General features: G+C 37.2%; 5 protein-coding genes across 6 annotated transcripts; 2 read left to right on the top strand and 3 right to left on the bottom strand.

The window, feature by feature from the left end:
• Positions 1-405: 405 nt before the first annotated feature.
• LOC149921252 (chromosome-associated kinesin KIF4-like) lies at positions 406-3,438 on the top strand. 2 transcript variants are annotated; one of them, XM_090163252.1, is made up of 10 exons: positions 406-672; positions 725-956; positions 1,043-1,305; positions 1,364-1,521; positions 1,588-1,673; positions 1,728-1,841; positions 1,898-2,302; positions 2,387-2,611; positions 2,843-2,909; positions 2,970-3,438. In XM_090163252.1, exons 2-10 carry the CDS (start codon positions 743-745, stop codon positions 3,364-3,366), a joined length of 1,929 nt encoding a protein of 642 aa, XP_090019378.1. In that variant the 5' UTR covers positions 406-672; positions 725-742; the 3' UTR covers positions 3,367-3,438. The 2 variants fall into 2 exon arrangements, with proteins under 2 accessions (XP_090019378.1, XP_090019377.1); XM_090163251.1 differs by having other exon boundaries at positions 411-672; positions 1,898-2,611.
• Polr2J (DNA-directed RNA polymerase II subunit RPB11) lies at positions 3,374-4,040 on the bottom strand. The gene is made up of 4 exons (XM_090163253.1): positions 3,909-4,040; positions 3,757-3,846; positions 3,528-3,702; positions 3,374-3,471 (listed from the first exon to the last, which is right to left on the bottom strand). The coding sequence occupies exons 1-4, from the start codon at positions 3,959-3,961 to the stop codon at positions 3,436-3,438; spliced, it is 354 nt and encodes a 117-aa protein (XP_090019379.1). The 5' UTR covers positions 3,962-4,040; the 3' UTR covers positions 3,374-3,435.
• A 9,533-nt stretch (positions 4,041-13,573) lies between these two features.
• LOC149921250 (deoxyuridine 5'-triphosphate nucleotidohydrolase-like) lies at positions 13,574-14,753 on the bottom strand. The gene is made up of 5 exons (XM_090164255.1): positions 14,320-14,753; positions 14,160-14,251; positions 14,052-14,096; positions 13,839-13,984; positions 13,574-13,770 (listed from the first exon to the last, which is right to left on the bottom strand). The coding sequence occupies exons 1-5, from the start codon at positions 14,643-14,645 to the stop codon at positions 13,714-13,716; spliced, it is 666 nt and encodes a 221-aa protein (XP_090020381.1). The 5' UTR covers positions 14,646-14,753; the 3' UTR covers positions 13,574-13,713.
• Positions 14,614-16,976, top strand: LOC149921249 (protein KTI12 homolog). Its single transcript, XM_090164254.1, has 8 exons — positions 14,614-14,788; positions 14,974-15,025; positions 15,083-15,135; positions 15,196-15,331; positions 15,398-15,557; positions 15,619-15,681; positions 16,674-16,739; positions 16,812-16,976. The coding sequence occupies exons 1-8, from the start codon at positions 14,644-14,646 to the stop codon at positions 16,950-16,952; spliced, it is 816 nt and encodes a 271-aa protein (XP_090020380.1). The 5' UTR covers positions 14,614-14,643; the 3' UTR covers positions 16,953-16,976.
• Prp3 (pre-mRNA processing factor 3) lies at positions 16,976-21,212 on the bottom strand. The gene is made up of 14 exons (XM_090164253.1): positions 21,001-21,212; positions 20,748-20,851; positions 20,473-20,670; positions 20,179-20,411; positions 19,929-20,117; positions 19,783-19,870; positions 19,631-19,732; positions 18,414-18,472; positions 18,073-18,164; positions 17,770-18,013; positions 17,604-17,717; positions 17,427-17,545; positions 17,251-17,372; positions 16,976-17,187 (listed from the first exon to the last, which is right to left on the bottom strand). Exons 1-14 carry the CDS (start codon positions 21,143-21,145, stop codon positions 17,035-17,037), a joined length of 1,962 nt encoding a protein of 653 aa, XP_090020379.1. The 5' UTR covers positions 21,146-21,212; the 3' UTR covers positions 16,976-17,034.
• Positions 21,213-25,485: the final 4,273 nt, after the last annotated feature.

The following is a 25,485-nucleotide window of genomic DNA, read 5'->3' as shown; positions in this document are numbered from 1 at the left end:
CGTACTGTACGCTTTGTCGCGTTTCCGGTTTTGACGTCACGATAGTCATCGGTTTATTACCGAAGTCATCGGCTTCTTCCGATGACTGACGTCATTTCTGACGTAAAACTACTATAAAAGCTACGACATTTTAAAAAACACCGATTGATGAATAAAAGCGTTCAGCAACTTACGACGTCATTATGACGAAAAAGCTCATCGGTGGAAAATATAAAATCGATCGGGTTTTTTTCCGTTGACTGCTGCTGAACGTAGCTATTATTTTTTTTTTTAAATTAAAAGGAAAGTTTATTCTTATTTTTATCCTTTAAATTTTATTCTTAATTCTTTATTCCTTACTATCAGGAATCCATAACGCTACTTAACATAAGTAGCGTTATGGATTCCTGTTACTATTTATAGTAAGTAACTACTCTGGTATTTTATAAAAAAAAAAAAAAGTGAACTATTCTGTATCTTATCATTCGTTGAATGGGGATCATCATCAGCCAATCAATGAATATAAACTTAAATTCTTTGAGCCAATGAACGAATTTTCTTTGAATTCAAATTTCTTTTCTTAGCGTCATTTTATCAGGAAGGATAATTTCATAACGGTGTTTTTCATTGTAAATTGTTTGGTGGTCTAATTTATTTAGAAATTAGCTGAGAAAAACGCTTTGAATATTGAATGTAAGCTAAGTAAATTTTACTATGTTATTATATTAAATTGATATATTTTCAGTGAAAAAATCTATAAACCATGCCAGTGAAAGTGGCAGTTAGAAGTAGGCCTCTGAATGCTGAAGCAATAGGACACCCAAATGCCAATTGCGTTGAAATAAATAAAGATGAAAACCTTGTTATTTTGGGGCATGAAAAAAGTTTCATATTTGATTATGTGTTTGATGACGTGACCTCTAATGATCAGTTGTATGATGAATGTATATCAAATATAGTTGATGATTTCCTGAAAGGTTTGAATTTATTCTTTTCTAGTTCTATCAAAAGTGGAAATCCATCCACTTTTGGTTCTATCAAATTGTAAATAACCCCTTTATAGGTCAAAATGGCACGGTCTTGGCATACGGTCAGACTGGTTCGGGCAAAACCTTCACCATGGGGACTAATTATTGCAAAGATAAAGATAATTTAACACCTGAAAGCGGTATCATTCCAAAAGTTATGAAACATATTTTTGAAAGATACACTGACAACTGGAAAATTGAAGTTTCTTTTTTGGAAATCTACAATGAATTAATTTATGATATCCTTGGATCCAAGCGACAAAATGTTCAACTCCAAGAAAAAAAGAACGTTCTGAATGTAAATTGATTTGTGTTAAGATTTTTTATAGTAAAAATAATTACATTTCCTCATTTAGCTTAAAAATTTGTCATCAATTTCTGTATCTAACCTCGAGGAAGGCCTTAATTATTTGGAACAAGGCAGTATTGCCAGAACTACAGGGTCTACTGCTCAGAATGCAAACTCAAGCCGATCTCACGCAATTTTTATCATTAATTTGACTATTGGGATGAAGTTAATAAATTTACTACAATTTTTTACTTTGTATCTGTTTTTTATTCAAATTGAAATTGTTTCCAGTAAAAGTTATAAACTGTATCTTGTGGATTTGGCTGGATCAGAAGGTGTACGAAAATCGCTTACTGTAGGACAACAGCAGCGAGAAGGTAGCTTGAAAAAAAACTCCTTTGTCATAGCTGTTTCTTATCAATTTTTTTCAGGGATAAATATAAATAAAGGACTGCTTAGCTTAGGCAAAGTTTTAAAAGTTTTGTCTAGTAAAAATGCTGTTCATATTCCTTACCGTGATTCGGTTTTAACAAGAATGCTTAAAGGTAGTCTAGTCTTGCATTAAAAATACGAACAGTCATTAATAATTACTTATTTTTAGATTCCCTAAATGGAATCAGCAATACTCTCATGATCGCTTGTGTGAATCCCAATATTGATTATGTGACGGAATCTGTTGATACTCTTCGTTACGCTAGCTGTGCATTTAACATTCCGAGTGTGAGCCTTCAACAGACCTCTTTTGTGAAAGAAAACAACCCGTTTCGTTCAAAAATGGATAAGATACCACCAACCCCATCTTTGTTACGAAGCTGTGGAAGTTTGCCTATTCAGCCTAGTGTATCGTCAACACCTGCATTTAAAACAAATTCTTCACAAGCATTCTGTCCATTATCAGCCATCAAACCTACTATTGGTTTTATCGTTCCACAACCTCCGAAGCAGAAACATCTGAAAGAATCTGATTTTTCGAGTTTTTTGAGTCCATTAGCAAAACGAGTTCATGGTATGCTTGAGCAAAGTGTTTTAAAAAAGTTAGATTACATGGAGACTGTGCGACGGTCCAAACGACCATCCTGCCTTATTCCAGATCATTCGGTAGTAGCCAAACGAAAGAAATTGGTGCGAGAGGCCACAAATGAACTTAACACCACATTTTCCCCTGTGAAAGACCACTTGTCAGAAGTCGAAGAGTGCGAGCCAACTATTAAACTAAATCTTACTTTCTCACCAGATGATAAATCTTGCCAGAATAGTAGATTAAATGAAACATTCACACCAGATAAAGCAACTGATATTGAAGAAAATGTTATTGGTATTGTTTATTTAATATTATATTTTAAAGCTTCTCTAAAAGACCATTTTAAAGGGCCAGAATTTGACCCGAATTTCAGGTAGCTTTACTTCGTGAAAGCAAATCTGAATAATCATAATTTGGCATTATTTAAAGCCCTATTTCTGGAAACTTCAAATGCTTTTTGTAGCCCTTCAACACTTTTTCATATTTTTATATTACATTAATAAACAACTTCACTTTTTTTTTTAGAAAATCCTCTTGATAAAGAAAATGCCATTCAAAATGATGTAAATTTGCCAATGGGAGATTTTTGCAGGTACAGCATCGGTTTTGAACTTAGTTTTTAGAATAGTGTATAATTAAATGTTTATTTCAGTCCATTAGTTAATAAAGTTCAAACTTTGATGGAAGCAACAATCTACCCAAAAATTGAAAAATATTTTCAAAGCATCAAGGAACAAAAGCAAAAGAGATCATCCCCTCGATTAAATTCCAGGGCAGCACCTCGACTTTCTGATGTTACCAATCAACAAGTCATTTTTGTAAAATCCTATGGGGAAAAGGTTTTAGACATAATTAACAATGGTTCTCCTAAATATTTAAAATCTTTGCCTTGCATTGGTGAGAAAACTGCGCAAATAATAATGGTGCATCGGCAATTGAAAGGACCCATTGGTAATTTGTTAGATCTGAAAACTGTGGTTCCTCAAAGAAATTTCATGAAGAGGTTTTTAAAGGCCAACTGCTTAGATATGCTTATTGATAAAGCATAGAACTATGTAAATTTCAATGCTTTAATGAAAAATGGTTTAAAAGTTTTACATGTACAAAAATAAAAAAATTTAATCTAGACCTTCTTGTTTTCCTTTAACAGCTTCCTAAAAATTGTAAGAAGTTAATTATGGTTGTTGTTACATGGTTTATCTCATAATACTTTGAATCTTTCTTCAAGTAATGATAACTCCGAAATAAGATCTGTGATTGCATTGGTGAAAGCTTCCTGGGGCGCGTAATCAGGTGTGGTTTGCACTCTCAAAATGAACTTGTGCTCCAATGGATGTGGCACTTTGTATCCAGCAAACAGAACATTCGGATCTTTTAAAAGCTGCCTAAAGGTTTTGTTATTATTTTCAGGTTAAATCTTAGGCTTTTTTCCATATTACATTCTAATCATATTTCCAAGAGTATGATCTTCCTTGTTCACAGTGAACAGAGCAGCATTTGGAACCTTTGTATCTTTTTCGATTGTTATCCTGATGTCATGGAAAATTTTATTAATTCACTGTACGTTCCATCTATTATATCACATAATTACTTCTTTTCTCCATCGAATAAGAGAAATGACTCGAATGCTGGTGGCGCATTCATAATTGCAGCTGATTCAGAAACGAAAAAGAGCAGCCGCTGCTAGCCTGCTAGTGAAATCAATATTTCGGACACCAACTTTCACACAGAATTTTAGGGGGTGAGGTGGGTTGACAATGGGGGAAAACCATTGAGTTGGGAATATTAATCTAGAGGTCCAATGAAAACGTCGGATTTCAGTATTTCGCGAAACAAGTTTTTTAAAAATAAGAATACTGCCGTCTGTTAATGACGAGAAAACTTTATAATTCTACCCGTGGCGCCGTCTATGTCTCAATGTTTCGTTCAAATAAAACGCGTTTTCCGGCAAAAATATTTTTTTTCAAAAATAATGGATGGCGCCAAGGGTCATATGATAACGTTTTCTCGTCATTTTAGAGGAGACGGCACCAGGCTTGGAAATAAGGTTTATTTCTAAACTGGTCTATTTGGCCAGTGACTCCCAACTCTTGAAATATTTAAGTGGTCACGTAGACCAGTTGGTTAATAATACGGTAGATAATTTTGAATTAATAAACTGGACACTGGACCAGTGAACCTCTAAATTTTGAATAAAAAAACTGGTCCGAGCAATTAATAAACTGGTCTTTGACCCAGTGACCACCACTTATTTCCAAGCCTGGGCGGCACCGAGATGGCACATCCGTAATTTTCAAAAACTTGGTTCGCGTGGAGCAGATTTGATTGGATCTCTAGGTTAATATTCCCAACTCAATGGGGAAAACCATTGAATTGGGAATAATACTGCTAGAATTACAATTACGATTTCGGTCGCCATGGTTACGCGGGACCTCTCCTGATAAGACTGTACGAAATTCATCTTTATTATTAGGCGGTAGCGCCATCTCTATTTTGTAAAGTTATATGGCTAAAAATAAATAATTATTAGCTAACTCACCGTAACTTGAGTTAAAAAGGATCGTGTTGACAGAATAAAATTATTTTTAAACAACTTCAAAGGTTTGTTTTTTACGAGAAATCCTACATTTCCTTTTCGCGTCAGATTTGCGAAAAAATTCAATTGCAATATAGTTGCCATCACTAGAGACAGATGCCACCACGGTAGAACGAAATTGGTCCCGCGCCAGCCAGATTTAGTTGTACCAAAGATAATTTAAACTTCGTACCCTAGATTCGAATACTGAGAGCTTTCCCATTCACGGTTTTGTTACGAAGCGTTTACCCTCTTCCGGCACGTGACCTCAGAAAAATCGGCTCCATCGGTTGCGGTAAGGCGCCATATTTAGGCCTAGATTTGTTTTATTTAAAACAAGAGTATTTATAGAAACACGCTTAATTGTAAATCATATATTTCCAATAAAAACTTACTTTAACAAATGTTAATTCTGGTGGTTGTATATCTTCTTTCGGTAATGATGCCAATCTTGAAGAATTTCTAAAATTTCAGGCAAATATTCCTTAAGAATGTCGATGTTAAACACGAACCCTATTAAAATGGTAAATGAAATTGAATGAACTATTAAGTTTAGTCAAATTATGCTTGAATCGCTTGTAAGATTATATTACTCACCTTTAGTAAGTCTAGGTTTTTTCTTTCGATTTGAAACTTTTTTAGTGCTATAATTGTGGTCCATCATGTTTTAAAACTTCGAGTTGAACGCAAAACGCGTCAAATTACGCACCGCAACTTCCAAAAAAAAATTAGTTTCTATCCCTAGATGGCAGTAGTGCGCCACCATTGGAGCGAATTTTTTCTGAGTTCCGGCGGGAAGTGGGTAAACGCTATCGGCAACGCGCGAGAGAGTGATTTCGAATCTAGGGTACGAAGTTTAAATTATCTTTGGTTGTACCTCTATTTATTCCCAACTCAATGGGGAAAACATCATTCTGTATTCTGGAATCGAGCTTCAAAATAGCTACCGCAGCGCCATTTCGGGATTCTTCGTAATCGAAAAGGCAAAAATTTAATTGCAACAATAGCGCCAAAGAGAATTCTTTGATAGCGCGTGGCCTTTTCTTGGAGTAGCTTTTAATTTGAAAATGAATTTAGATCATAAATATGCCAAACTTAAATCTACCAAAAGTTTCAAAACGAAAAGCAGAACAAGAATCCCAAAATGGCACTGCGGTAGCTATTTTGAAGCTCGGTTTACAGATGTTTTTCCCCATAATATTGTCAATCCCCTCCAATATTGCCACTTCTTGGCATTTTGAGATCGATCTTGGCCATAGAAATCGGATAACCAACTAGAACGATTTTTGAAATTTTGTCGCGTGGTCCGATTAGAACTTTTAAAGAACCCTGCCCTTGGCCCATGCTTTTCGTTTGGCTGGCAACGAAAGTTACGCCATCTGCGCCGCACTGGTGAACTAACACTCTATTTCACCTGAGATTAAATGGCCGACTTTAGCACGCCGTTAACGCGGTTTTCTTGACATCTTTAAAGCGACTTATGTTTAATTAAAGTTGAAGAATGACTCAAAATTGCGTAATTAAATCGTGTAAGAGTAAATACACAAAATAAAACATATCTTTTCACAGTTTAGTGTTAGAAATAGTTTTCTTTTTACCATAATTTCCAATCGCTAAGATCGTACTAGAAAACTCGTTTTGTGCAAATCATAGAAAGCTAGTTTTTTTAAATAAAAATGAAGAATGGTTCAAAATTGCGTAATTAAATATTTTAGGAGTAACATTATTTAAAATAAATCTATTATCACGTAAAATAACAAAGAAATGCTGTATTTACCTTTCGAAAAATATGAATCCGAAAACCACATTCTGGATAGTTGCAGCCTTCTCTCGCTTTGTACTTACAGCTAAAACCGTTAAAGAAAGTGGAAAAGACCACTAATGAGTCAACAACACCCGTAAATGGTTATTTGCATCAGTGCCTACGTTATTCACAAAGTAGACTTGATCATTAGATAAAATAAGTTTAATGCGCGTGGCGTAGATGGTGTTACTCTCATTTTAGCCAAGAATCTAAATTGTGGGCTGCCAGCCGTTCGATTAAGCGTTCTAGTTTGTTATCCGATTTCTATGATCTTGGCATATGGGTATTATCAAAAGTAGAATAAGACATCTATTGAAAAAAGAGTTATTTCACGTCGAGCCGACACTGTTTTGCTTTAAATCATTGAAATCTCATAGGTAACTAGAATGCTGCCGCCTACGGCCGAGCTTGTCGCCAGTTCGTTTTGAACCTTCAGCCAATGAGAGGTCGTAGGATCCCACCATTATGTAATGCCTCTGGCGCTAACAATTCTTCCTCTAGGTCTTGAATATACTCAGTAAGTCTCTTTAACATTGCTGATTTTGAAGTTAATAACTTGCCAGCCTTCGAGTGAAAGCCGCGAAACCTTGTGCATGGAGAATCAGATGGTGCAGTTTTCCGTAGACGGGCCAAATACTTCCAGAACTTACGACCCTGTGTTTTTCGGCAAGGTGACCTTTGGGTGAGTATGACTTTCAACCCGAGTACTAGATTCATCAGAGGTCACACGACTAGTGGACGTGTCCTTATTTTCCTATCTTCTAAATGATCGGCGGTGCAGTTTGTAGCTCAGACGTTGCAACAGTGGGCGATCTGGGACAAAAGACAGCAGAAATCTCTGCGCTAGACTGGGACTTCAATCGGCGAGATTCTTCCAAGACAATATCACGATTTTTCTCAGAGTTGAAAGTTAGCTTAATGGGACGTTCCTTAAAGGGATCCCTCACTCACAACAGGGGAAGGCATAGGGGTCACCAAAAAACTGGTTTTGAAGCACACTGCAAGTCTGGATTTTATGCTACCCCTATGCCTCCCCTGTTGTGAGTGATGGATCCCTTTAAGGACTTGACCATAGATAAAATAACTTCGTATATAGATAGGAAACTTCAATGGGGCAAACTGACTCTCACGAGATTGCCCTGACATCTAGTGACTGTGCCAGTTGGCTGTGTTCTCAAGAGCGTAGAATGTATTGAGAAATTTGAGGTCGGAGTTTTGGGAATAAACGTATTTTGCAAGGTAAAGAAATAGCGTTTAAAACAAACTTTAAATCTTTACTGAATGCTATTTCTTTAGTGCTATTTTTTAAAATTTGCTCTCAGTTCAAGAAAAAGTACTTTTAATACATATAGCTCGCTTAAGCCTTTGCAATTGGGATTGCGTTACACCAAGGTTCTAGTACGGACTTCGAATAGTGAGAACTTCACCAAATAATATTATTCGGGTGCCGCCACCAGATGTCGGCCAAAATTCTGGCGTCACTTCTACAACATGAAGTTTCCTATCTATATAAGAAGTTATTTTATCTATGGACTTGACTTTTCCCAAAACGTTCAACGCGAGTTATTTCAGGCACGGCAAACTTTGATCTCTCGCGCTACAGGAGCTTTTTTAAGAGTCAAATATTGACCCTTACGGCCATCTCATTCGTTGACGTTTCTGTGTTAACCTATGAGCAAAAGATGTGTATGACGTGAGCGCCCCTAGCGGATTATTATTTTTAGAATAGTTTTTACATTGAAACCAAAATAAAAACCGAGCGTGGCGCTGAGCTCCTACACGTTATAATACAGTTTATAGGGGGAAAATCCTTTCTCGCGGAATTTCGACGAATGTGTTGGCCGCTGTAGCACGTACAGCGCGTGATCAAAGTTGGCCGTGGTACAGGTGAGAAAGTTACGAAATTAGGTTGCTACATAGAAATCTTATGACATATGGGTTGCTATGCTTTTTTCGTTCGATTTAATTTATTTCAAGGGAAAAATGTCTGGCAGCCCTGTTATTAAATGATATCCATAGAAATCGGAGAAATCTAATTCTATGTTCTATAATGGAACGTGAAATATTGATCAGTGCGATCTCATGAACAATCAAATGAAAAACTTTATTACTTTAGTTGTTTGAACTTGTTTAAGATATATAGCTTATAAATAGAAATAATATGACTTGATTTTTACATCTGAAAACTTTAAATAATGTGCCACCTAGGAGCAACAAACACAACACCCCACACAAGGCCTGGGTCTGTGGCCAAGCCCTTCGCTCCTTATACGGCTCCATGCAGCAATCGCTTGATCACATCGCGGAGTACGGTGCACTCTGGGGGCTCAACTTTCAGCGACTCAAGTGCCAGTTTATGCTTTTCTCAAAAGAGACTACCATCCCAGGCGATCTCACTCTCAGTCTCGATGGCACTCCGTTAACCAAAGTCCACTCGTATAGGTACCTCGGTGGTATTTTCGACGACCGACTCACATGGAAGCCTCACGTCGAGGCTCTAGCCTCCTCTTCTCTCAAGCACCTCAATCTTCTGCGTACTGTCTCAGCGACCGGTTGGGGTGCCAGTAGAGGCGTGCTAAGGCTTTTGTACACCCACCTCATTCGCTCCAGGCTGGATTATTCCAGCCCCCTCTATGCGTCGGCGTAGTGGGCAATGAAACGGCGGACGGTCTCGCGGGCGTCACCAGTCTTCCGCGTCCCTCCAAGGTGGACTTTTTCCTCCCGGCTACGCTCTCCGAATTGAAATCCGCGTGTAGTAAAGTGGTTACCAGTGCTTGGTGGGACTCCTGGCAGACCCGCGCCACCTCCTACGCGCTCAGGGAAGCGAAGCATAATCCGGGCTCTCGCGAGATTATGCGGCGGCAGCTCCCCAGGCGGGATGACACTCTTTTAGCGCGTCTCGGCTGCGGACGCCTTCCCACGAAAGCAACTCTCTTCCGCTTTAATTTGAGTAGCTCGGATTCTTGCTCGAAGTGCGGGGTGGTAGATACCGCGGAGCACATTCTCTTCGCCTGTCCATTCCAAGTTGCAGCACGGCGAGGTCTCCTTAGTAGTCTCCATAAGAGGGCTCTTCCTGTCTCTCTGACGGGTGTGTTGAAAGCGGTCCAGGCCGGATTTTCAGACGTTATTTCCGCCACTTGCGCTATACTTCGCAACGCTGTTCGGACTTGATAACTTTCTTCGGACTTTTATTATCTCGTTTCTTTTTTTTTTGTTTTGTTATTCGATTTGTCGCGTATTTTAATTTTTTGATTTGTGTGTTCATTTTATTGCATTGTTCGCTTTTAGTGTTTGTTAATTTTTCCATTTGTTTTATTTTGAATCTGGTGCGCTTGGTGTGAATGCTCATTGCTATATACACCAATATTCATTCTCGTTATTTTGCCCCCCCCCCCCCACCCCACAAAAGGAGAACGCAACCCGTCAAAAGTCGTGGATTTTCTTGTGTACGTTTTTCATTGGCTAGACGCTTTAGCGCCTGCTGCCGTCGGAAGGGGAAAATTCGGAAATTGTTTCCCCCCCCCCACCCGTAAAACGTTCATCGTAAAGGCTCGTGACGTCGTCCAATGAAATTCGTACTGTTACTGTTACACAGCGTTGCCAACCGTACGATAACTATCGTATTTGTACGATATTTAGGGCTCAAATACGATGTACGCAAAACCTACGATACTTTGAAATTTTCAAATAATCGTACGAAAAACGTACGATAGTTTGAAATTTTCAAATAAAATAATTTATTCGTTAAAAAACCTGATACTATTGAAATCTAGATTCCGCAAAAACCAATTCGAAAGCTGATTTATACCGTATAAATCAGCTTTCTAAATATAAATATAAATTATACGCTAGTTTTTCCCTACTTTTCCTCTAACCTCACTACTGTGTTTCATATCCGAAACATATTTTTGGCCTAAAATATGCAGTCAAGGTCAAACCCAAACGCAGGCGAGGTTTTTTAACTAAATTTTTTTGATCTTTTAAAATTCCCACTCGCCGCTCGGGTGTATGCATGCCCAGAAAACACTTAGAAATCTGGAAATGGTTCGCCTCGGCCGAGCCTTTTAAAGCGTACGATAATTTTATCGAAAATACGATAATTTCGATCCCCTGGTACGATAAACACTTCTTAAAAGGTTGGCAACGCTGTTCGTACACAACCCTTCGTTAGCGTCAGTGATGCCAGATCGTGGGATTTTTAGGGTGTTATTTTTGGAAATGGGATAACGGGTTTTCTTAAACAAAGCAAAGGGTTTTGTGGGATTTTTCAATTTTTGGGAGATTTTCACTTTTTTTTTTATAAAATACCAAAGTAGTTATACTTACTATAAATAGTAACAGGAATCCATAACGCTACTTATGTTAAGTAGCGTTATGGATTCCTGATAGTAAGGAATAAAGAATTAAGAATAAAATTTAAAGGATAAAAATAAGAATAAACTTTCCTTTTAATTTAAAAAAAAAATAGCTACGTTCAGCAGCAGTCAACGGAAAAAAAACCCGATCGATTGGATATTTTCCACCGATAAGCTTTTTCGTCATAATGACGTCGTAAGTTGCTGAACGCTTTTATTCATCAATCGTTGTTTTTTAAAATGTCGTAGCTTTTATAGTAGTTTTACGTCAGAAATGACGTCAGTCATCGGAAAAACCGACTCTTCCAGCCGATGACTTCGGTAAGTAACCGATGACTATCGTGACGTCAAAACCGGAAACGCGACAAAGCGTACAATACGAAACCGATGTCACCGAATATCAGCCTTGGAAATAAGGTTTTTTTTAAACTGGTCCTTATGACCAGTGACCCCCTAGCATAATTATGAATTATTAAACTGGTCCTTATGACCAGTGACCCCCTAGCTTATGAATTATTAAACTGGTCTTATATAAAATGTTCTAATGTCATTTATAAGCCTAAAAAACATATACTAAATGTTTAGAAGTTATATTATGTTGGTAACATTAACTTTACACGTATTCAAAATAGTTAACTTTATTTTATGAGTACCACAAGAATAGTACAATATAGTACTATCTCACCTAATACTACTACCATAACCTAGAAGACCCTCGTAATTTACCGTATTATCTCTCTTTCTCTTGGCCCCGTAACTCCAGTCTCCGGTCCGTTACCGCATAGCCAGGTAGCCTACCGTACTCCAGGCTTGGAGGAATAAAACAAGTATACAGGAGTTGCGGTGAGCTGCGAAATCGGTTTCGTCAGTGACTGTGAACTCGCGCGAGACGGAGGGGTTCAAACGCGACTAGCGCCAGCTGCATACGGAATTTTGCAACTATTCTCATTTTATATCATTGTTTTCGCGTCGTCTGGTTTGTTTTGAAACATTTCTAAATTCTTTGCACCTTTTTCCAAAATGACTCGTATTTGTTTGGAGGAATAAAACAAACCAGACGACGCGAAAACAATGCTATGAAATGAGAATAGTTACAAAATCCCGAATGCAGTTGGCGCTAGTCGCGTTTGAACCCCTCCGAATCGCGCAAGATCACGGTCACTGACGAAACCGATTTCGCAGCTCTCCGCAACTCCTGTATACTTGTTTTATTCCTCCAAGCTCCAGGGAAAGCGAGACTAGAGGATTGAGGGTTTGAGGCCAGAGGGGGGTTAGACAGTTCGACTCGTTCGAGAGATGCGAGCGAAGGGACTCTACATAAAACCTCGACGTGCGGCCGCGGCGGTAGTAAGCGGAGTCGCTGTACATATAAATCCAGTGAATAGGGAAATCAAATTAAATTGATATAAACCTTAAATTAATAGGCCATCTCCTATTATTTGGAATTATTAAACAGGTCACCTTCTGTTTTTTTGTTATTATTTCGAATTAATAAACAGGACACGGTGACCAGTCACCCCCCAAATTTTGAATAAATAAACTGGTCTGAATCCAATTTGAAGAGGAGCAAGGGTCAAATGGGTGTGGGGGGAGCGCATTCAGAGGCTTAAGCTATCATAACGTTACTGTGGAATGCATATTGCATTTTGAGATCTAGCTTTGAGGTCAATAATATCAATTGCACTAACTTTAAGCCAGAACCCCGACATTTCGATCTCCACAATTCAAAAATGTATAATGCATGAAATGGTAGAGTTTCTACCTATGGATAAGCAAGGAGGATAAAGTAAACTAGTTCTTTAAGTATGACATTAATAATTTTTCCAAAAAATAAAAATTAATAAAATACAAAACAAAAAAAACCTAATTTAATTCGGTCCCAAAAAATTGTACCTGTTTTCCGAGGAGTTTTCGTGAATGTATAGGGGTTGTGGCTTTTTGGCGGTTTTTCACCGAAACTGTGGGATTTCTAACTTTCGAATATTGGCAACACTGGTTAGCGTGTTTAAAGACTAGCTCCGTTCTCCTTGTGTTTGTTGCTCCTAGGTGCAACGGTCCACGGAAAAAAGCGCGAAATTACGAGATCTCCTCTTAATAACCCTCCTCTGAATGGTTACTCAAACTGTTCATTTTACTAGACAATTTTAGCAACCCACGAAAATTACATTTACCCAAACGTCATTTTCATGGGTTGCTTCATTTTAACATACTTAAACCGTTTAAACGGTCTACCTTCTATTACGTCCAAACGCGGCTCCTCCCACGCTAGTGAGCTTGTTTGGAAATTTTGTTGAAATTCCCAGATTTAACTGCCCTACAGTTCACAAACGCATTATCTGGCAAAAGGCGATGTTGAGAGAAATCGAAATAGGCGCTTCAATAAAACATTTTCAAGTAATATTTTCAATAACCATGAACTGCAATTTAGTTTATTCTAGTACTTCATTTTTTCTGAAATGACACTCTTGCAATTTCTACGACTGGAAACTCTTTAACACTTTAAGTGAAATACCAAGTTAATGAGTACCTTTAATTTTTATTTCAATACTTTTAAAATTCATTTACATCAAACAATATAATTTAAAAAACACTTATACAGTATGTAAGATTCATAAGTTGAAAGCTGTTAAAACCATTTTTTACAATATTTCTAAAGAATGTTTTAGTTCTTGCCACTGGAACCGAAACCATTAACACCTCGAATAGTTTCATCTAGACTCTGAAATGAGACAGAAGAGTTTTTTACATGTTTCAATATATAATAACCTGATAATAAAGAGGATGTACATCACACTCTTCCAGATCTGGATAAGCAATCCTTTCGCAGACTAGTTGCGCAATGCGATCACCCTTTTTGATAATGAAATCCTGTTGGCTGAAGTTGAATAAAACCACACCAACATTACCACGGTAGTCCTGGTCTACCACTCCAGCTAAGTAAGATTTATTGAAGCATTAATACCTAAGGATAATTATTGTTAAGTTTTATAATAAAATTACCTCCAACATCGATGAAATTCTTAAGTGCAAGTCCTGATCGTGGAGCTAGAAACAAGTAATTAAATATATTACATTAAGTTATTATCGTAAATTTGTTAATTGCTTTACCAATTCTGCCATAACAGCCATCAGGAACTGCAATCTGTAAATCAGTTTTGACTAAGATATTTGACATTGGAAGTGCTGTGTAGTTATAAGCACTGTGGAATAGATGAAATTTAGTAAATAAGCTACCTCTAAAATTTATAAATGATCTAAAATGCCTTACCTGTAAAGATCATAACCAGCAGAATATTGTGATGCCCTCGTTGGGGTGATAGCTTGATCCGTGAGTTTCTTGAACTTCAATACCATTTTTGGTGATAAAGGCATATTGTTTTCTTTAGGGCTGTTAGTAACTTCCTCAGTTGAAGATGATTTTATATCTAAATCCTTTGTGTCTTTAGAATAAGAAAATGTGCGGCTTACTTGGTTCACTTTGGGAAGAACACTGACTTTTCCCGCTGAAATTTTCGCGGCAAAATAATTTGCGAGACCACGCCACCTCTTAGACGTTTTAGAAAACAGGTAATAAGCGTTCATAATTACGATCATGCCACTGGTATTGTTATGTGGTTTTCCTTGTAGTGGCAAATCAAAAAGGGCCCAAGAAATAGCTAATTATTTTACAAATAGAGGTATCGAAACTGTTATAATTAGCGATGAACGTAAAAATTTCCGTGAAGAGATTTTCAAAGGTAAATCCAAAACGATTGAGATCGAAAGAACGTTTCCATTTTGATCATTACCATGCAAGGCGCACGCGCAGAATATTACGTGTTAGTACTTGTCCAATCCGGTGATGATTTGGTTAAACTTCTCTACTGATTTACCTTCTGCTCTGCCAAGGCCTATGTTTAATTTTCAATATTTTTTATTGCAGATAGTAGAGTAGAAAAGGATTTTAGGAGTGGTCTTAAATCTGAAGTGCAAAGGTATTAAAACTAATACCTTTGATATTTAGTAGTTAACCATAATTTTAATTACTATAGGTTAATATCTAAAGATGCTATTACGATACTTGATTGTGGCAATTATATTAAAGGTTAAATGAACTTGGGTTTCATAGTAAATAGAACTGCTTTAGTAATAACTTAATCTCTAGGCTACCGATATGAGTTATATTGTATGTCCAAAGCTAGTAAAACAACGCATTGTGTTGTTCACTGTGATATTTCAAAAGACTTGGCATGGAGTTGGAATAATCAACGAGACTCAACTCTACAATATGAGAAAGACATGTAATATTTTTTAAATTAATACGTAAAATCATAGGTACAATAATAGTTGTTAATTTATAATTTCAGATTTGATGGGTTAGTTCAAAGATTTGAGAGTCCAGAATCCCGAAATAGATGGGATTCCCCATTATTTTTAATTCATAATGATGAGGAGCCTCCATTCCAAGAAATCAGCGAGGCGTTGTTAGAACGAAAGCCTCCTCCACCGAACCAAGCAACTCAAAATGTAATTACATGGTATATACAAATGAGCGATATTTTTGAAAGCAAGTTTTTGTTTTTAACAGCAACCCTTATCTTCATCTTCTTTCTTGTACGATCTGGATCGAATTACTCAAGATGTGATTAAAGTAAGCTTTATTCAAAAGCTCATTTACTTTGGACGTAGTACTCGCAACTATTTGAGATATAATTTTTTAGGTTATTCTTGTAGGAAAACTCAGTTTTGAGTCTTCATTGTAGGCTTGGTCTTACCTTTCAATTGAATTGAGCAGTATGTTATTGTCCGTGGTAGAAGCCTGAGGCGCTTAGCTGAACTAAACCTTGATTGACCAATATCTCAGTTCATTATTAATTTTGGCTAATCATGCTATTTATTATTATGTTACTTATCATTTTAGTCAAGATTTATATAAATAAACATGCATTAGGATCATAATTTTTCCTTAGATATTCCAAATATATAGTGATCATACTGGGACCCAGAACCCAACTGGTAAGTCATGGATTGCTGGGTTTCAACCCTGACCTGACGCGGGTTGGGTTGTTAAATTTTTTGGTTAGAAATAACGCCGGAGCGAGGATTTAGCTACAACCAAAACGCGGAAGGAGGGGCAAGCCAGCCTATTCAATCAGTGACTTATCTCGTTCTAAAGTACAAAGGTCGCGTCATACTTGTCTCTCATTCGCTGTTTTACTTTTAAATTATTCGGACAAAAAATAAATATTAATCTACTATAACTGAAGAGCTGGAGATTTCAAAATTGAATAAGTAGTAGAATAATTTAAAAAAGTGCAGTAAAAGTGAGAAAGAGGAAACTCACATTAATCCAGAGTCACAATCTGAGATTGATCCATATTGTTTTGGAAACGTTTTAGATATTTTATAAGATAAAGATGTGCTACTTTTGAATGAGTTTTGGTAATTTTTTTTGTTAGAAAACGCTTATAAATAAAAATTCCAAAAAAACCCTACCCAACCTGGTTTTTTCTCTCCCCAAACCAGAATCAAATGTCACCCCGTATGATCACTACAAGTATATTATTGTGTATACAATGTTCTTACATCCAATTTTATACCATTATTAGTAAATAAATTATATTTTTTGTTGCTCCTAATTAGGTTATTTTAGATTCTCAGAAATCCGGTTTTGCTGGAGAGATCACAATTCCAAATTCAACAGAAAAAATATCCTTTTATCTTTGTCAACCTAACAATTTCCCTAAATTGTATTTGATATCCTTAACATAATTTTCATACTTCCATGCAATAGACAGAGCCAGTCCTGCTGCTCTCACAAAATTAAGGCGACAGTTCATAACATACACAAAAATGCATCCTGTTGAGAACCATGATAAATTAGCTACTATGTTTGTTCACTATCTAAATTGCACCATTTAACAATTTGCTATTAAAATATATGGTTTTAAAGTTCAATGGGTTATTTATTCAACATACTTATGTACAAATACAGCTAAGAAATTTAATTATCATCTGCGCCTTCAAGAACTGATACACTGTAGGCCAGATCCCAATAATGTTCAACGCAGTGTTTTTTAAAATGGTCACGAGCTAGTGTTTCAGTTGGACAAGCCTTGAATTTCATATCTCCAAAACTTCTGTGCTTCGTAGCTCCCTGGAACAGAAAAATTTATGAATACCAAGCACATAGTCTTGTCATACTCCTAATTCAACGAACCTCCCATACAAGATGACATTTATTATCTACTTTTTCTTTCTTAGAAGCTTTGGAACCTTGATCATCTTGCCATTTAATACGACGCATCATTAATTTCTTAAATTTCTTTTGTTGTTTCGGTCCTGTGGTAATAACTGTTAATACAGATCATTTATGATATTTTGTGGGTAACACACCTCCTTCTACAACAACGACATTAACATCACGATACATAACAACGCATCCAGTCATGAATAGCTGTTTCGCATTCACTTCAATTTTGAACTTGTGAGAAGGGTTCTGCAAGCTTACAACTCTGCAAAGACATATTAATTGACTTTGTGCCAAAAAGTTCAGTCTTCCTGCGAAATTACCTGTACACAGTTACTTGAACACCGAGGGATGTGTCTTCTTTGATTTTCTTAACTTTCTTTGCTCGACGTTGATCTACCGTCAACTTACGAGCAGCATTAGCTTCTTCATGAGCCCTAGATTAAAGTGGATGTCAATTTTGTCAAGTTGCATGTTATTTAGACTTACTTTTGTCGTTTTGCCATTTGTTCTCTGACATGGGCTTCAATTTTGGAAGGATCCTGAACAGCTTGGGTGCCAAGCACTCTCATCAAATTGGACATTCTAACTTTTGGTTCTGGTGGAGGGTCCAAACCCAATCGAATCTTCTCCTGCTTTTCTTTCCAAGCCTCGCGCCGATTTTGACGACGTAGTTTCTTGCGTTCCTTTTTCGTTAAAAATACCGGAAGCAGAATTGGTTTCGTACTTTCCACTGAAAATGCATAAAGGTTAAATTGCAAGTTAACGTTTGTTCAAAAACTTTATACTGACTTGGAGCTTTCATCTGAGCTGGATGTTCAACCAAATTGGTGATTCCTTCGTATTTCTCATCAATATTATCTTCCTCCAAGGCTTGGTCATAACTGCAAGGAAAAAACTCAAAACAGGTAAAATTGGCTCAACAAAAGCTTAAGGTATAAATAAAAATATCTTCATTACGATAGCGAACATCCAGCTCTTAAGTTTTTTTGTTTTAAGAGAGATAATTTCAAGATCGTAACTCAGAAATTTGAAAAGGTTCGGGCTCTAATTTCTTCTTCTGATTTCCAAGAAAATTGACGGGAAGTGGTGGAGACATCGTAAGAATTTGAAATCTGCGTTCAACACCTTACCTGTCACTCTTAATGATGAAAGTGTCCCACCATTCAATTTCAGGTATTTCACCCTCTTTCTGTATAGAGAACCAACGGATAAAGGTCAGCAAGAAATTTAACTTTCCTATTTATTACACTCAAGTCCCTTAATAATAACTGGAAATTTACATTCGTATGAAATACATAAACTTCACTTATAATTAGAGGTGTGCAAGTCAGAGTGCTATTTCTATGACTCTAATGAGTACCAGAGTCCTTTGCCCCTAGATGACTAGGAGGTGGTGCCTTGGGTATAAGCCTAGCTGATTATTAATATTAATTGGTTATTATTTTGTCAAGGACTAGATTCGACTTTAGGGATGGTTTCCTGAATTATTTTTTAAATTTAGTTATTTAAATTATTTTTAAAATTGGCAATTAAATAAAGTTTAACAAAAATTAAAATTATTTTAAACTTAACATTTAGTAATTAGTTAAAAAATTAGACTTCATTTCTTTATTTAAATGGCTAGGATTTAAGCGAGGCTAATTTTACAGGGCTCGAGACTCGAATGAACCCAATTTTCAACGATTTGGTGCTCTACTTGAAACCCAAAATATACTACTCACACACCTCTAGTTATAATTGCTAATATGGTCTGAAATAATTGGTCAAATTAAAATTACATGAAATATAAATTTAACTACGATTTCATTTCCCTATTTAACGGCATACTTGTTGTCCATTTTTACTTACCAAGGATGAAATCTTTTTCTTGAAGATTTTTCAAAATGCTTCATATTTCTAGCATAGCTTATCAAAATTTTTAATTTGGGAACAATTTCTAACTGAAAATAAGGTTTACATGTATCCACTTCCGAGTTACCAAGTAATTGTGCAAGTATGCCATTAAATAATGGAATTTCCCTCAAACTAAGCTTTGAGCTAATCAATTCTAAATATAATCGCCGTATATAGTTAATAAAATACGGACCTGTAAAAGACAACAGACAGAGAAACACACACACGAGCTTTGTGTGTGAGTTCTGAATTGCTTTTTAGGTCCTGACTGCGAATTCTCTTAAACTTCTGGAAGGTAAAAAGCAACAAAGAAAAAAGTAGGCTTTTGTTTTTCCAGCGAGGAATTTCGCGTTTTGGTCGCCATATACTTGAGCGAAGCAATTTTAAATGGTTTCTAAGATTTAGAAGCGTTAAAAAAGCCTCGTTGTCAAGAAAAAGAAACACCTAGACTTACCATTTCTTTCTTTGGCGTAATAAGGGCCAGTTTCGTAGCCGAAGATATCCCAGTCTTCTTTGCTGCTTGGGCAATTTCTAATTGTAGCTTTTCCAATTGAGCCTGTAAAAAAAATTGTTAATTACGGAAAGTTTTTTAAGGTGAGTTTTTACCTTTGTTCGCAGCCGTTGTGCTATTTGTTCGAACTTCCCTTTTTCATGAAAACGGAACCCCCTTTTAGCTCTTATGGCAGTTTTATTGCTAAAAACAGACAAGACTAGTAAGAAATGCTATTAACAAAAACACATACAGCACATACTTAACACGTGGATCAAAATATTTCTGTTCCGCAACTTCATCTGTAACTTTTTCTTGATTAATTTTAAATTGTTCTTGACGCTGAGCTCTTATATTAGCCTTCAGCGTCGGAACTCGCTGAATTAGCTGAATCTCTTTACCAGATACATCAACTGTACGACCTTCTTCATTCAAAATTAACGGTGCAGGCCTACGTGAAATAAGATATTTTATAGTATACATAAATTTAAAAATGAAGTTAAAATGGTTACTTGGATTTATCTGGTAATTTCAAATTGGCAGCTGCAGTCGCTGCTGCAGCCATCGCATTAGCTCTACTAACGAGTCTTGCTTGAATTTGTTGAGTCAATTCATTTATTCTATTTTTGTTATCAATAGCTTCCGGCATCACAGTTGGTCCTGGTAATACTACCATTGGTTTTTTGTCAACAACGGGAACAGTGTTCACAACAGGCATATCATTCACAGGTTGAAAAGTCATATCCTATAAAAAATTACATTTATAAATTATTTTTTAAAAAATATTTTTTTTTTGAAATACATACTTTTAATGCTTTTTTTCTCTCTTCAATAGCTTTTTGAGCATTTAACATCATTTCTTTAATTTGGGTTGCAGTGAGCTGTCCAGGACTGGCCTGTCCAATAGGAGAAGGAATAGCATTTTCAATGGTTGCCACTTTGGAAGAAGCTTCCTCTTCGAATCGACTCTTTTTTGGCATTGTTGACGTATCTTCCACTTCAACCTAATATTTTTAGCAAATATGTACATATGTATTACCAAATATTTCACACTTTATGCTACGGTAAATATGCATATTACCTTTTTCCTCTTGACATTTCTAATTTTTAAAACATCAAGCGTTTCAAACAATTTTTCTGCTAACTTTGTTGCTTTAGTATCATCTAACAAACTAGCTAATTTATCTGGAAATATAAGATATTTTTTATTAATTCTCTACATCCTTAGACCAAAATTTAATATGATAAAATGGAATATCGGGCTCGCAAGTTCTCAATTAGTCCATGGTGGGAAATTTGATCAAAAAGGTTGAAAAACTAAGGCTTAAACTTACCTGTAGTTTTTCGCCTATCATAACCAGAAGATAAACAATTTATTGCAGTTTTTACAAGTGCCGGTTCACTAAAACCTAAAAACTTTTGCACGGTTTTATCAATCCATGGCTTAATTTCTTCGATATCCCTTTTCGAGAACGACATTGTTAACAAATGAAACGGTCAAACGACTTTTGAAAGAACCGTGAAACAGATTACAGAGATCCAATTGTAAGCGTAGCGTTTTAGGAAATTAGGAACTAAGGAACCTTGCAGTAGATCGGCAACAACAATGTCAGGAACGTATTTAGGTCCACAAGAACATTGAAGCAAAACAATGCTGGGCCATGCTCTTGTCAGTTGGTTTTTTTCGCCTGTCCGAGGACCAAAAGTGTAAACATTTTACCCTAAAACGTTTTATTTGCCTGTTCTCTGGGTAATATTTACCCTGTCCCGAATTTTGTTCGCTTGTTCCAGAGCTCTGAGGTTACACTTTTTATTCCTCCTCGAAATTAGGTGTAGAGGGAGTAATCTAGCTTTGTCGTCTGCTTTTATAGAAAATTCGTCTGTTTAAAGGGAATAGAACCTCCAACGCGTTCTTTATGGAAGACCCCATCAATTTCCTTTATTCCCTTCACAATCAGCGATTATCAGCGCCGCAGTTGTGAAAAGCCATGGGAGGCAGCGGAAAATATTGGAACCCTCGGAGGGCGACAGAAATAACAGAGGTTATATTCCCTTTAAATTTCATTTCCCGAAAACATGACGGGTTGCCGGGAGTAGTGGCGTACTCCTGTAATTCCAAGCGTCTGGGAGGCAGAGTTTGTGGATGGCCGTGTGAGGACGACCACCAATCCCCCAACGGGTGGTCGGAATACTTCCGCCACGGGTGTCCCCACGTATCCCCCCGTTGGCGTGGCCGTTATCTCGCCCTGATTAACCAGGTGGACGAGCGGACTGAATTTGTCCCACACGTTACAAACCCGAATTAAATAAAAATATGATGGGTTTTGAACCTCTTCACATGTGGCAAACTTTTATTAACGAAAATCCAATAGTTAAATGATATTTAATAGCTTTAAAAATTGCTTGATGACCTAGGCCTAAGGTGGTGCCTTGGGTATTAGCCTAGCTAATTACTATTATTATCAAATAAATTAGAAAAATCAGTCACATATTGATGACCTAACCACCGGTGACATAGTTAGCCGAACTTCTGGGCCACACTAGCGTTTTAAAAATCTTAGTCAAAATCCAGTAGCTCCGCCTCTTTTGTACCAGGTGATAGCAGCTAGGAGGTGGATTTTCTTGTGTACAGTTTTCATTGGCTAGACGCTTTAGCGCCTGCTGCCGTCGGAAGGGGGTAATTCAGAAATTGTCTTCCCCCCGCCCGTAAAATGTTCAGTGTAAAGGCTCGTCCAATGAAATTCGTACACAACACTGCTATAGCGTGTTAAAAGGCTAGCTGCGTTCTCCTTGTGTTTGTTGCTCCTAGATAGCAGGACCGGCTAGTCACATTCTAGAATTTTTCTGGAGCTCGCGCAGCAAACCAGTAAAGTTCAAAGCCGGTGGGGCCCTTTAATTACGTTTTATCAAAGATAATCTATACTACGTACCCTAGATTGGAAATGCGACGAGATTCCTACGGGCTCCAGTCTAACCATGTGATTCCCTAGTTGCGGGAGGCAATGTATTAGCGTGGGGGTAAAAAGTCTGAAAAATTCAGTTCGGTTCAGTTTCAAATATCGAATCCGCGGTCGGTGCTGGCTGCTGGCAGTCCACACACAAAAAATCGGGACTGGAGGACGAGGCCCGACGGTTTGACCAAGTTTGATTTGAAGCGTAAATTTTCTTTATTTTACTGATAGGGTTTCAAAGGTATTTGTTTTAATTTACATTAACCAGATATAATATTAAACTAAGGTTTACTTTATTTTACCAAGGTGTAAACTAAATATGGGAAAATTTTGCCAATTCAAGAGTTGTAAGAACTATCACAAATCATCTTTAAAGGGAATATAACCTGCAAAGCAATCTTTATGGAAGACTAGTGTTCGTACGGGGACCCCGACCCCGACCCCGAAAGTCGGGGATCCCCGACTTTTGTCCCCGACCCCGACTGTCGCAAATCAAGTCGGGGTTTTCCATTTTTCGGGGTTATGTTTTCGTAGTGTAATTTTTAATTTTCGCGCCGACGCACCCCGCTAAAATCCTAAAAATATAAAATAGATAGGTTCCTTCTCTCCCTTTTTTTCGTGGGCGACAATAGAATGATCCGAATGACCTTCGGCTATGCCGCTGACGTAGCTCTCGCTTGACGCTTGATTATAAGTTTTAGTTTCATAATTGCCGTTGTTTCGAACTCTCTCAGTCTCAGCTAAGGAGTGTGGAATTACAACGTTTGTAAATAACTTGTGTATTTATAAAACAACTTATTTAAACAATTACAATGCCTAAGCTATAGACCTCTATTTTAAAATCTACCTATCTTATCTCTTTTTACTATAGTCCTAGTCGATAATTCAAAATAACGGTCAAAAACGCCGCCGATCAGTTTAGTAAAATATTTTCAGCGGCGTAATCGTCGGCCATTTTCGGTATGGAGATACAGGCCGGAAGGCAGGCAAGGCTGCCAGATTTCGATAGATCGAAAAAGGCCAACTCTCTCCAATGTTTTCGTTTTCAAAACGAAAATTTTGCGGCGTAGCTATCGACTAAGACGATTACTAATAGTCCCTAGGCTCAGAGGCTGGCTTACACAAGATACACTATCTAATCTTAACCAGTAAAATTTGGGTATTTTGATAATTTTTCTATTCTTAATAAATACAAAGAATTTTCCATCCCCGACCCCGACTTGTTTTTCGAGGGGTTAGACCCTCCCCGACCCCGACCCCGACCCCGACCCCGACCCCGACCCCGACTTTATTTTGACCCCGTACGAACACTATGGAAGACCCCTTCAATTTTTACCTCTCCGAGGGGACAAAGTCCCCTAGGAGGGGTTATACAACCACCGTGTCTGTCTGTGGGTCTGTGGGTCTGTCAGGCCTGCGAACGCGTTCGCATTTTCGGTGCAAAGTGTAATCACTGCGTACGCAGTTTCTCAAAGGGTTGGCAAAACTATGGCACGCCAAACCGGACAAAATACGTTTCATTGGTTGCTGCCGTACGTTTTTAGACTCTTCCGTACTTTTATTTTGGTTCTCCCCTACTTTTTTCGACTCTTCCGTATATTTTTTGGTTCTCCCGTACGGTTTTCGTCTCTTCCGTACTTTTTTTGGTTATCCCGTACGGTTTTCGTCTCTTCCGTACTTAGAAAGCGTTTGCTATCCTACTTTGAAATCGGTTGTTACGGTACTTTAAAAAACGACTGTAACGGTACTATAAAATCGGTTGTTACGTTACTTATAAAATCGGTTGTTACGTTACTTTCAAAATGGGTTGTTACGATACTTTAAAATCGGAGTTTACGGTACTTTAAAAAACGACTGTTACTATGGCACGCCAAACCGGACAAAATTCGTTTCATTGGTTGCTGCCGTACGTTTTTAGACTCTTCCGTACTTTTATTTTGGTTCTCCCCTACTTTTTTCGACTCTTCCGTATATTTTTTGGTTCTCCCGTACGGTTTTCGTCTCTTCCGTACTTTTTTTGGTTATCCCGTACGGTTTTCGTCTCTTCCGTACTTAGAAAGCGTTTGCTATCCTACTTTGAAATCGGTTGTTACGGTACTTTAAAAAACGACTGTTACGGTACTATAAAATCGGTTGTTACGTTACTTATAAAATCGGTTGTTACGTTACTTTCAAAATGGGTTGTTACGGTACTTTAAAATCGGAGTTTACGGTACTTTAAAAAACGACTGTTACGGTACTTTAAAATCGGATGTTACGGTACTTTAAAATCGGTTGTTACGTTACTTATAAAATCGGTTGTTACGTTACTTTCAAAATGGGTTGTTACGGTACTTTAAAATCGGAGTTTACGGTACTTTAAAAAACGACTGTTACGGTACTTTAAAATCGGATGTTACGGTACTTTAAAATCGGATGTTACGGTACTTTAAAATCGGATGTTACGGTACTTTAAAATCGGATGTTACGGTACTTTAAAATCGGATGTTACGCTACTTTCAAAATGGGTTGTTACGGTACTTTAAAATCGGATGTTACGGTACTTTAAAATCGGATGTTACGGTACTTTAAAAAACGACTGTTACGGTACTATAAAATCGGTTGTTACGTTACTTTCAAAATGGGTTGATACGGTACTTTAAAATCGGATGTTACGGTACTTTAAAATCGGATGTTACGGTACTTTAAAATCGGATGTTACGGTACTTTAAAAAACGACTGTTACGGTACTATAAAATGGGTTGTTACGTTACTTTCAAAATGGGTTGTTACGGTACTTTAAAATCGAATGTTTCGCTACTTTAAAAAACGACTGTTACGGTACTTTGAAAATGGGTTGTTACGGTACTTTGAAATTGGATATTACGG

Source organism: Leiobunum rupestre, chromosome 11 (assembly GCF_980474605.1).
Source record: "Leiobunum rupestre chromosome 11, qqLeiRupe1.1.hap1, whole genome shotgun sequence".
Taxonomy (NCBI): Eukaryota; Metazoa; Arthropoda; class Arachnida; order Opiliones; family Sclerosomatidae; genus Leiobunum; species Leiobunum rupestre.
The sequence above is the reverse complement of the archived record's forward strand: the minus strand, read 5'-3'. Positions and strand labels throughout refer to the sequence as shown.

Excerpts from the sequence above, each read along its gene's own strand:
- LOC149921252 (XM_090163251.1), top strand. The coding sequence starts at position 743 with ATGCCAGTGAAAGTGGCAGTTAGAAGTAGGCCTCTGAATGCTGAAGCA. Across the intron at positions 1,522-1,587 it reads AATTTGACTATTGGGATGAA|TAAAAGTTATAAACTGTATC; the intron begins GTTAATAAATTT and ends AATTGTTTCCAG. Across the intron at positions 1,674-1,727 it reads AGGACAACAGCAGCGAGAAG|GGATAAATATAAATAAAGGA; the intron begins GTAGCTTGAAAA and ends AATTTTTTTCAG.
- Polr2J (XM_090163253.1), bottom strand. The coding sequence starts at position 3,961 with ATGAATGCGCCACCAGCATTCGAGTCATTTCTCTTATTCGATGGAGAA. Across the intron at positions 3,847-3,908 it reads TTATTCGATGGAGAAAAGAA|GATAACAATCGAAAAAGATA; the intron begins GTAATTATGTGA and ends CCATGACATCAG. Across the intron at positions 3,703-3,756 it reads CTTGGAAATATGATTAGAAT|GCAGCTTTTAAAAGATCCGA; the intron begins GTAATATGGAAA and ends CAAAACCTTTAG.
- LOC149921249 (XM_090164254.1), top strand. The coding sequence starts at position 14,644 with ATGCCACTGGTATTGTTATGTGGTTTTCCTTGTAGTGGCAAATCAAAA. Across the intron at positions 15,136-15,195 it reads TTGTGGCAATTATATTAAAG|GCTACCGATATGAGTTATAT; the intron begins GTTAAATGAACT and ends CTTAATCTCTAG. Across the intron at positions 16,740-16,811 it reads TTCCAAATTCAACAGAAAAA|TTCCATGCAATAGACAGAGC; the intron begins ATATCCTTTTAT and ends TAATTTTCATAC.
- LOC149921250 (XM_090164255.1), bottom strand. The coding sequence starts at position 14,645 with ATGATCGTAATTATGAACGCTTATTACCTGTTTTCTAAAACGTCTAAG. Across the intron at positions 14,097-14,159 it reads TGGCTGTTATGGCAGAATTG|CTCCACGATCAGGACTTGCA; the intron begins GTAAAGCAATTA and ends ACTTGTTTCTAG. Across the intron at positions 13,771-13,838 it reads CAGATCTGGAAGAGTGTGAT|AGTCTAGATGAAACTATTCG; the intron begins GTACATCCTCTT and ends GTCTCATTTCAG.
- Prp3 (XM_090164253.1), bottom strand. The coding sequence starts at position 21,145 with ATGTCGTTCTCGAAAAGGGATATCGAAGAAATTAAGCCATGGATTGAT. Across the intron at positions 19,733-19,782 it reads CACAACGGCTGCGAACAAAG|GCTCAATTGGAAAAGCTACA; the intron begins GTAAAAACTCAC and ends TTTTTTTTACAG. Across the intron at positions 17,188-17,250 it reads AATGTCATCTTGTATGGGAG|GGAGCTACGAAGCACAGAAG; the intron begins GTTCGTTGAATT and ends TTTCTGTTCCAG.